The following is an 11,998-nucleotide window of genomic DNA, read 5'->3' as shown; positions in this document are numbered from 1 at the left end:
ACAGTGCCTAATACATAGTAAGTACTTAGTAATAGTGAATGAATGCAAATAAAGGGATGGACGAATATCTGGATGGATAGGAACTTGGTGTTTTTGACATCTTCTGATCTTTTTTTTAGATATGATCTTCTAGCCAGTAAATTAACCTCCTAAATGTATAACAATTGAGAACATAATAGTTTATGTTTTTATTGAGAGTATTATGCAGGTTCTGGAGATTACCCGCATCCACTACAAACAAACTATGTAACTTGGGACAAATGACTTGAATTCTCTATGCCTGATCCCTCATCAATCAGACATTAACAGCCTCTCTCTTAGGTTTGTTGGGAGATGATACACATAAAACACTTGGCCTGGTTAATAGGAAGAATTCTGCTAGTGTGACCTCTCACTTTTCCTATTGCATGTTTCCTTCATATTTGAGATTAATGCCTAAGAATGTATATGTAAACATTATCAGAATTACTATCTCAATTTTTGCAGGGACATTTATAGTCACCTCTCTGCTAGCCATAAAATCATTTCATCCAAGCCAGCAGCTTGTACTTCATGATAGATCTAGAATGTAAAAATGTTGGTGCACATTAGGGTTTAAAGTTGTAAATAACCAGACCAGTCACAGTATAGTAAAAGAAGGATTTTAGGTTTCTTTGGTGAAATAAAAGCAGGTATAAAAAGTTACAAAGATTTTAGATTTTCATTCACAAAAAAAAAAAAAAAACAGTCATTCACATTTTACACTATACACGTTATAATATAAATACAGGAATGTATTATGTGCATTGTAATGAAAGAGGAAAAATTAAAACCTAATAGGTAGACACAGAGTTGTTCTGTGCTCTAGAACACCCAAAGGTGGATCACATTTAACGCAGCAACCAAGGGAACTTGCCTAAAGACAGTGTGTATGATTGTGGCTACTGTGGTTCCTTCTAAGTCAAAAGAGGTTCTGTGAAAAAGAATCCATGTTGGACCTGCTCTTCTTCTATTTGCATTTTATTTGTTGTCTTCTCAAGATCATTCTAACTAAAATTAGGGAAAGTCTCCTAAATGCTTTCTTTCCATTACAGGGTTTTCTTTAAACATTAAATTAAGTGGATTATGATTCAGAGTCATCTTCAGCAGTCATTTTATTCAAATTAAGGGGAGAAAACAGAGTGGGAAGAGATAGGGAGAAATTTTAACACATACACTCCACCTAATAGGAAGAAATGCCCACACTACTTCTATATATATGCTCCTTGCTTAGAATGGGCAAACATCATTTGCTGAAAGCTATACACTTTTCCACTCTTTTTATAATAAACACTTGATGCATTCTATCCATCACATTATTTAATCAGGGACAGAGTACCTAGATTATATTGTTCCAAACTGTGTGAGGGAAGTATAAAGGCTAACACTGAAAAATAACTAACATACTACGTCAATGTTCAGGTTTGGGGTAAAATAACATCCAATAAATTAAATCAGTATGGCTTACTTCATTTATTTATGTATGCTTCACAGCTGCAGCATTCATACATGAACATTCAAAACTTTATAAAAGATTAAAATGGTTATATATACAAAATTTCTTTCTTTGAATGTGTGTTGTTTTAACAAACCCCCTCCCTCCAGAGCCCTAGGTCTATATCCATTTGAAATGTTGTTGATCTGTAATCTTGCAAGTTAGTGTTATAAAAGCCATTAAAAAGGAGACCCAGTTGAGTTAATAATTAGCACTTTGACCCCTAAAAAATGCTCCTAGTCATAGAAAAGTCCTCCATTCAGGCCTTTCTTGTAAGTGAAGAAAAAGGAATGCAGCAAAAAAAGTTCCACGTTGCAGTCTCTAGTTCCGTTGGGATCCCATTAGCCAGCCAGGCTTCAGCATCACATGGAAGCCGGCTGTACCTAGGGTGGAAATGGTGCAGTGACCTACAAAACTTTGTGTTTGTTAATTGTCCAGGAAAAGCCATCCTCCATCTTGCTGACAAAGGGCAAGGGAAACCATTTCCAGCCTAAACAAACTACCAAAAGCAGCCGAACAAATGATTAAAGACCTGTAAGGCTCCATAATCATCATTAAATATGCCCAAACTCAGTGTGACTTTTTATTTTATATACAGGATTAAAATCAACATTAAATCATCTTATTTACATTGCCATTGGTGCTGAAATGGAGCTTTTTAAATAGTACAGTAGGCTGGTATACATTATAAAATGGTCTGCACTGGAGGCAAATAGAAAACTAAAGAAATTAGATAGTCTGGAAATGGTTACATTCTGCCCTTATTTTCTTTCCTTTTGTTTGCTTTCTTTTTGAATGCCAATACTTTCATTTAAAATGTTTTCGAGCACAGCAACCCAACATGACTGGATGGTGGTCCAAAAATCCAAACCAACTGATAATACTTCTCGAGGTGATAGGAAAGGCACAGGAAGTTAGGACTTTGGCTGAAATGATGAAAACACATGTTCGCCATTTTAGGGATCAGCGCCTTGATTCTTGCCACCTCCTGCTCCAACGGTGATCATGTTTTGATGTATTTATTGAATTGTCCTTTGCTGATGAGGAATTTTTAAAGTATTTCTTAGAATAAGTCCTTTGGTATGCAGATGCTACATGGAAGGAAAGAAAGAAAGAAAAGAAAACACAACAATATTACTTGCTCCATACCCTAAACTACCAATACCGTAGCCGTAAAATGAGGGTGTCTAGTAGTTGTTATAGCATGGTTGTCCATTCTTTCTAAAGGACCACTTACGGTTCAGGCAGGTAATTTTAGGCATAGCCCATCTTCCATTTCCTAGGCAACGGATGGTTGGAAGGTGGCGTTGAATGAAACCATCTTTGCAGTGATATCTAATCAGGGAGTTGATTTCATAACGAGGTTTCATCTTTCCAAAGGTCTTGGCATTTTCTACAACAGGGGGCTGGCCGCAAGCAACTAAAGAAAAGTAAATTGGGTTATTTCTAAATAATCTAAATATTTCTATTGGCAGGAGTTTCTCTTTTTTTTTTTTTCTCTTTCCTTCTTTATTATACCCAATCAAGCACCTTCAGCAGTCATTTAGATTAAGAAATTGAAAATTTTCAAGACAAAACTAAACAGTAAGGCTCTGGGCCTAGTTTGAATCTCAGATTCTGTCATCTTGAATTGTGCTTTTTTTTTTTTTTTTTAAAAAGAACCATATGGCATATGGTCATACATTCATCTGTCCATTTGGAGGTGCTACTTTTCTGAAAAAAATTCCAAATTAAAAGGAATTTGGAATTTCCTGTCTCATGCCACCATGTGGCCTATTGATGTTGTCTTTATCACCATCCCAATGTTTTTATTTATTACCCACCTTCACTTCAAATAATAATAGAATTGTAATAATTAACTATTATTGTCACTTCCCCGAAAAAAACTTACAATCTATAATAACATCATAGCTTCAAAATGTGGACAAAATATGTCCAAAACATGGATAAAATATGGACTCTTCAGTATAAGTAAAATATCTCCAGGTTCAATTATGCTTATTTGCTCTTTTCTGTCTTCTGTACAGAGACAGGGAGCAAGTCAGGACATAGTATTCATGCTTCAATTTTGTAATTACCTTATAAATATAAATTTCAACTCTTAGGCAGGGTAACTAAAGGTAGATCTTGGAATATATAACCATCATTTTTAACCCACAATAAAAAATTCTGTATATCAACAAACTTAGTGATGGTAGAAATAGTAAAAAGGAAATAGTAGTAAAAGAAACTTCACAATTTTGAAATTCAAGAAGCTGGGAAAATTGGTTCAACTGAATTTGTATTAATTTGTAATTTTATTCTATATTAGTGTACTTGTTTTAAATGATATATTTTAAAAATTAACTTTTATTAAGTGATTGTGTTTTGCTATATATCTCTAATAAAAATATAACTTAACTTCAATATAATTTCCCTAAATGACATTTCCTATCAATAGTTTACTTTAAGAATGCCATCATGAGGCCCACCTGATAAGCATGTCATATTCTCTCATGAAATAATGCAAATATTCAATGGGAAGATGATTACCAGAAACCTTGGTCCCAAGATGTTTGGATGTCAAAAGTTCACGAATATTAAATTTATTTACATATTCAAAAGGCTGTTTATAACCATATTCTTTTGAAATGACAAATGTAGGTTTAATTTAAATATTTAGTTCCTTTAACTTACTTCTGCCTGACAAAACAGCTTAGAATGTATTGACCCACAGCAAACAAAACTGTCTTTAATGAAACACAATCCAAGCATATATTTTCGTTCACATAAGAAATTGTCACTCAGATAGACATAACCTTAAAATAGATTATAAAGTCCTACTATCTATAACTAAGAAATTAGAAACATTTGTGTATGTATTTGATTTTTACAAATTCCTAGAAGATAAACTGAGATTTCTATAATAATATGTCATTTTCAATTAATAATCTACACTATGTATATAGTTCAATGAAAACCCACATCTGGATATCTACACTTCTTTTATTGTTATATGGAAAGTCTATACTAGGGTCCAGATACTAGCAAGTATCAGATAGAATGAGATGGAAGTGATACGGAAGGTTAAAAATTATCAATTAGATAACTCATTATACTTGATTCTGACAAATTAAAAGTTGTCTTTAAATTTGAGAGGAAAGCAATATACAGATTTCTTCCAAAACTATAAATGAAGACTTATTATAAAGTTAAAATAATTCAGGTAGTGTAGTACTGGCAAGGACAGGCAAACAGACCAGAAATAGATCCACATATATATTGATACTTGACGGAAGCAACATGGCAGAGCAGTGGGGAAAAGGTAGTTTTTTCACTTGGACAATTGGGTATTCATATGGGAAAAAAAATGTATTTGGTTCCCTACCTCAGAGAATCCATGGGAGATCAATTCTAGATGGTTTAAATATATAAATGTAAAAGACAAACTATAAAACATTTAAAAACAACATAGGATAGCTTTCTGACTTTAGGATAGGTAAAGATTTCTTAAGACACAAAAAGGTTTAAACCATAAAGGAAAATTCAACAAAATGAAGAACTCTGTTCATTAAAAAATGCCATGGGGAAAGACAAGCTGCAAACTGGGAGTAGATATTTGCAACATATAATTGTCAAGGGATTAATAACCAGAACATTTTTAAAAACTCTCACAAATCAATATATAAAAGAGAAGCAATCAATTTTTAAAAATACACAATAGACATGAACAGAAACCTTACAAAAGAAGAGCTATAAATAAAAGTATATGAAAAGATCTCCAGGGAGAAGTATCCAAGACAACGCAAATTAAATCACAAGAGATAACATTTTATACCCACCAGATTGGCAAAAATTTCAAAGTCCGTTAATATCAAATGTTGGAGAAGATGTGGAGTAATGGGACCTTTCACACATTGCTGGTGGGAGTGAAAATTGGTACAACCACTTTGGAAAATAATTTGGCATTTTCTAGTGAATTTGATGGTACATGTATCCTATGACTCTGCACTTCTCTCCTGGAAAAACACCCTATGGAAACTTGCAGAGATCTACCACAAACAAGTTCAAGAATATTCGTAGAAACATTGTTTATAATAGTGAAAACACTGAATGTAACCCAAATGTCCACTGGCAGGAGAACTGATAAATAAGATGTTATATAGTCATATACTGTAATACTACACAGCAGCCAAAATGAAGAAATACATCTACATGCATCAACATGGATAAATCTCACAAACATAATGCTGAACAAAAAAAGCAATGCACAAAATACAAACAGTATGATTCTACTTAAAGTTCAAAAATGTGCAAAACTAAACAATTTGTTTACAGATACAAGCATATGTGATAATTCTAAAGAGAAAAGAAAGGGAATTAAGTCATTATCTATGGCTGGATTTGGGAAGTAAATGGATGGGACTGGAAGGAACCTGCAGGATGCCCCAAAGACGTGTAGATAGTATGCAACAAGGTGGTGTTTTTTTTTAAAAGTCTTTTATATATAATATAATCCTTCTTTGCAAGTATTTAATTAAAACAACCTAGGTCTGTATGTTTAAAGATGTCTAAAATATCTGAAGGGAAAAATAAGTGTCATTTATAAAAGTCTACAGACATTTATAAAATTCGTAACATTCCCCAGAGTACTGATTAACAAAGAATTAAGTCTACACAAATAAAAATCAGACAGTAGGGAGATTAAATATATGAATCATTTTGTTTTGTTTTATTTTTCTCCTTTAATGAGGTAGACCTAATGTTTTGTAAATCTTTCCCCATTGGGAAATGTCTACCATGATGTTACTTTTGTGAATCCTTTTTAGATAAGGCAGTGGTTCTTAACCTGGGGCAGTTTTCCTCCTCTCCCTCCTTTCCCAGGGATAGTTGGCGATGGCCAGAGACATGGATGGTTGTCACAAAGCAAAGGAGGATGTGGAGTGGAGGAGAATGTTTCTGGCATTCAGTGCATAGAGGGCAGAGATGATGCTAAACATTCTGCAATGCACAGGACAGCCCCCACAAATAAGAACTGTCTGGCCCAAAATGTTAATAGTGCTGCTGCTAATAAACCCTGGCACAGGAAAAAACAACACCGGAAATAAAAGAATGTTTGGATCACAAAATGAAAAGCATGACTCCAGGGAACATTTGGAGATCTAAGAGGGCAAACATGACATTTGGATAAAGACAAACAGTTCTTTAAAGACTTCTTACACTAGAAACAGAGAAAAGAGCAAATAACTTGATTTGCTGTTTTCACAAGTTCCATCGCATAAGTGCGGAAGTAACATACATAGTCAGGAAAGCTGCTCACACATAAAAGATATTCAGAATAAATTCTGCTTTAGACAAGAGAATGGCAGAGTATAGTAGTCATGGATAACAGCTGAGTTTCATCTCAGCTTTGTGTATCTCACTGTTCTCTTTCTTTTGATAGAATTTCTCTAGTGGTGCTTGTCTTTCCTAAAATATCTATAGAGTGTATTTTTAGTTTTATTATTTTTATATTCAAAAATAAGTCAAATGGATTTTGTATTTTGCATTTGTACTTTGTATGTTTAATTGAGGTGGGTAAAATCTGGGTATAGAGATTAAATACTCATGTTCTAACACCATTATCAATTGCAAATGGTTTATAAATTTTTATGGAATTCCTATTTTTTAAAGGAAGAAGTCTATCCCGTGTGCCTTAGAATTCAAACATATTGGTCAATGATAAACACTTTCAAAAATCAGCTTTCTTAATTTTATCTGTTTAATATCAACTAAGCAATTCTCATTATATTATTAACTTATAAACATATTATAAATGTTTTTATTGTATCATATTTTGAAGGTATTCAACAATAGATATAGGGATGGCATTTTTGTTCTGTGGCTTATGTGTACAGATGGAGCTTCTAAGGGAATGAGTGAAAAACTCAAATGTCTATAAAGACCAGGAACTTAACCAAAAAGGAGGAAATGTCTGAATGAGGACGGCAATGAATTGGAGACCACAGTCTCACCAAGGGAGGGCGGTAGTTTTCAGTTGCAGTATTTAAACCATTGATAAATTTGAACATGGGCCAGATGGCACCAGGTGTTCTTTTTTTTTTTAAGTAAAAACTTCACATTATTTTATGATACACACCAGTTTTTTATTGTTGACAACTAATTAAAATTTTTTTTGTTTCTTTAAAATTTTTATTTATTTATTTATTCTACAACTAATTTTTCTTTTTTTTTTAATGCTCTCCTCATCAAAATAAACAGGTTTATAGGCCCGTGGGCTGGCAATTGTTTTTCTTAAACATACTGCCAGGTAGTTTTTCTACATAAATGCTACATTGTTATCTTAAGCACTTGAAATCTAAGGTGAACACATTACTGAAAACAAACTTTTCAATTATATTCAAAAAGTAAACCATTCCAGAGCAATAAGAGATGCCATATGTGACATCCAGCTTATGTCTTAAAGAATGATATTTATTCTACCTCAATTTACTTGATAATTGAAATGCAGATTAAATATACATTATTAATGGGGTAATCATTACCTGTTCCTTTCTTGCAGGTATAGGTGAGATGGTAATTGCAGGGAACATCATTCCACTGGCCATTCTCATGCCATATAATTACAACACAATCTTCTCCAGCAGAAAAGAAACTATCTGGCTGATTGGGCCTCCAGTTCTCATATTGCTGTAAAAATGGAGGGAGAAGATAACTATTGACAGTCAAAGAGAAGCATATTATAAAAGCGACAGTGCCATTACTGCACGATTAAATTAGAATGGACTCAACAATTTCTGTTGAACCATCTAGCTGAAATAATTCTGGTGGTAAAGAAAAAGATTTTTACACTCTGAGTGGAAAATGTATATATCTCAAAGTCTCTCTTCAACAAATACATATATTTTTTTCCTTTGGCGATGGGATATATCTAAGGAATCAATGCTCAATTTAAGAATTTTAACCATGTCATTATTATTAATTGTAACAGCATTAATGGAAGTGGAACAACTAGAGAAAAAAATTCATAATCTCGTCACTCTAATCTGTCATGTTTTCTTCCAAACCCTATGTGCACATATAATTTTATGTAGAGGCGATTATAGTGCAATAAAATGGTCATTCCTTCTTTTATATTTTTACCACTATAAAGGACCTTTGTCTTATTGAATATAATTGTTTTCATCCAAATTCTTTGCTATGTTGATATATATATAAATGGACATATTTGCTATATTTATTTTTTTGTTTACCCGATATACCTATGCCCATCATTTTATATTCAACCTTTCTGAGTAATTCTGTTTTAGATATGATTCTTATGTGCACCATCCAGTTGTGTTTTGCTTTATGATCTAATCTGGAAGTTGTTTTAATAGGAACATTTATCACATTTATGCATATTAATATACAAGATAATGCTTTAAAAAATATGTCTTGCTATAAATATATGTTTGCTTTTCTTTAATGTGTGTTCAGATAATTAAAAGGAATTTTATTGACCTGATGTTTTTCTACTGGTTACCTTTATATCTACATCTTTAGATGATACCTTTTGATTCCCCAGTTTGAGCAATGACATATAACCAGAAATATCTTTTGCCTTCTATCACAGTAATACATGTCTTTTATTCAGCACCAGTAATGAATGAAGCCCTCTTCTGGTACTTGGTATGTATTATCACTTACAGTAATTCAGCAAGACTGGGAATAACTTGAAACTTAGCAATGTTAAACACCCAGGACTTTTATGTTTACATTCAATTTTTTGTTACCTTAAAATGTGACCTCCATATCAACCAATAATTATATGAAAAACACAGTCCTTATGCCTATTCAAAAATAACAAACTTTAGTGAGATGAAAATAATATTGGACCATAAATAAGAGAGAAGCTTTCTAGCCTCCGGTCTCTTAACTAGAATGTGATATGGGACATGTTTGTTCATTGTCTCTCTGGCTCAACTTGGGTATCGCTTTCCCAATATGCTTTGCCTACTGTCACGTTTAAATCACATCTAATGCTGACCAGACTGGTGGAGACAAATTTCCTTCATATGAAAGAAATACGTATTCAGATTTATGTGACAATGGCAAATGTGACTGTTTCTTCTGGGCCTACAGATCTATTAGTCTTTCCTTGAATTAAATTTAAAATAAGTCTGTGTGTAGAAAACAAACTTACGGTTACCAAGGGGGAAAGGGGGGGGAGGGATAAATTGGGAGGTTGGGATTGACATATACACACTACTATATATAAAATAGATAACTAATAAGGACCTACTGTATAGCACAGGGAACCCTACTCAATACTCTGTAATGACCTATATGGTAAAAGAATCTAAAGGACTGGATATATGTGTATGTATAACTGATTCGCTTTGCTGTACAGCAGAACTGATTCACTTTGCTGTACACCTGAAACTAACACAACATTGTAAATCAACTATACTCCAATAAAAAATTAAAAAAAAAAAGAACAAAGGGGGGAAAAATAAGTCTGTGGTTGAAACAGTGAGTTAAGAGATTTTATTTGAAAAAGACAAAGTCAGAGAAGAAAGAACTGTATGTGAGTTAAGGCAATTGTTTCCAATTCAGAGCATGCCAAACAGTCCTGCTAGTTACTCCCAAAAGCACCATGGCTATCTTTATGTCTTTTAAAAATGTATAATAAATATACTAGAGAATGGCTCTCATTTTTCTTTCTTCTCAGAAAATAATGTGGTTTTTAAAGCTTTAAAATATGGTAAAAACCTAGATCTTTGATAAAATAATTTGTGAGAAGAAGACCTTAAGTTTGAAAACCTCAGGATTAAGAGACCTTCTACTTTTCCTTCAATCTCTTTGCTTAGCTTTGCTTTGAAATACACCTCAATCATGCCAAAATTAAGATAGGAGACAAGAGGCCTCTGCTATGTAAAGAAGAGTCTCTGAAAAGTGATAAAACTTCAAAGAACCAAGGGAAGCTTAATAAAGACTTATTTTCCAAAACACAGAATTAAGGGTGTTTTTATTTCTCTGGTGGAAATCCAGAAATTATATGGATTTAAACTAAACTCTCGTAGCCTGAATGGTACCACTGAGTTACCCCCTAGGTGGCCCTGGGAAAGATGCTCAGAGGACCATAGTCACCAAAGCACTCTGTCTGGCAGGTCTTCCTGCGACCGGGAACTGACATTTGATCTGACCTGGGTTTCTAATTATTTCTTTATTTTCCTTTTCTTTGCTTATTTCCCTTTCCTTATCATCTCTTACCCTCCACCCACCAAGCCTTATTTTTTGCCTTTTTTTTTTTTCCGGCTACCCTCCTTTAACAGATAACAGAAAAGGAAATGGAGTAACAATGCAGATATAAACGTCACATTCAGCCTGCTGCTGCCGTATAACTAAGCTGTCTTTAACAGAGAAATTAAAGCAGGATAAAATTAAAAATTAAATTAATAAAAGAATAAGAATTCCTTAAAACTAACAAAGATCTACATTTAATACTTTTTATGGTGAAAGATCCCAGAGTTCCTCATATACTTGATTTGGATTTTGGAGCTCAACACTTTCTAGTTTACTTTCTAACTAACCTCTTTCAGGAAACCAGTGAATGTCCTCAAAGGTGGAAAATTTTCCAGTATCCCAATACCATGTGAAAACTGTGCAGTGCTCCCCTTTCCTTGTCCTTACGACACTATTCATCTCCCTTCTTTGCTTTATTTTTCTTCATAACACTTATTACCTTCTAATATCCTGTGCATTTTACTTATTATATTTTTTCTCCTTAGTAGAGTGTAAGCTCATTGAGGACAGGGATTTTGGCTTCTTTTGTTTACTCCTGTATCCTCAGTGCCAGGAGCTATGCCTGGCACATACTGGTATTGTTTAATAAATAATTTCATATTTAGAAATAATGAACCACAGAGTGTGCTGCGTTCCTCCCTATCCATACCTGCCCCTGATCGAAGATGTTGTTTGCTGCTGGCAAACAGCAAGCAAGACAATCACAAACTCAGCAGAAGTAAATAACCGGTCTGGAAAACAGTTGGCAATACATACCAAGAGCCTTAAAAAGTTCCTGCCCTTGGACCTCATAATTCTACTTCTCAAATGCTATCCTAAAAAATAATCAGAGATGTGAACAACATTTTATCTAAAATATTACACTAGCAGTAAGTGGGAAAAATCTATAGAGCAAATATATATTCAATAAATCATGGTATAGCCAGACAAATGGGACATTATATAACCATCAAATATCTTGTCTTTGAGGACTATACAAGGAGATGGAAGATACTAAAAGAAGTGTTAAGTTAAATAAAAAGCAAAGTCTTAAAAATGTACAATAATCCAAATTTTACGCATACTCTCAAGATGCAGCTGTGTGTGTGTGTGTGTGTGTATGCAAAAGACCAAAAGAAAATGCAGTAAAATGTTATAGGGCTTCCCTGGTGGCGCAGTGGTTGAGAGTCCGCCTGCCGATGCAAGGGACACGAGTTCGTGCCCCGGTCCGGGAAGATC

General features: G+C 33.7%; 1 protein-coding gene across 3 annotated transcripts in view; it reads right to left on the bottom strand.

Moving 5' to 3' along the window:
• Positions 1-1,476: 1,476 nt before the first annotated feature.
• The window catches only part of VCAN (versican), a 113,488-nt gene continuing 102,966 nt past the window's right edge, over positions 1,477-11,998 (bottom strand). For all 3 annotated transcript variants that reach the window (XM_007107162.4, XM_007107163.4, XM_007107164.4), the window contains 3 exons: positions 8,038-8,182; positions 2,751-2,933; positions 1,477-2,604 (listed from right to left, as the gene is read on the bottom strand). In XM_007107162.4, coding sequence (XP_007107224.2) covers positions 2,477-2,604; positions 2,751-2,933; positions 8,038-8,182 — 456 coding nt within the window. In that variant the 3' untranslated portion in view covers positions 1,477-2,476. The remainder of the gene's footprint in view (positions 2,605-2,750; positions 2,934-8,037; positions 8,183-11,998) is intronic.

This window comes from Physeter macrocephalus, chromosome 8 (assembly GCF_002837175.3).
Source record: "Physeter macrocephalus isolate SW-GA chromosome 8, ASM283717v5, whole genome shotgun sequence".
Lineage (NCBI taxonomy): Eukaryota > Metazoa > Chordata > Mammalia > Artiodactyla > Physeteridae > Physeter > Physeter macrocephalus.
The sequence above is the reverse complement of the archived record's forward strand: the minus strand, read 5'-3'. Positions and strand labels throughout refer to the sequence as shown.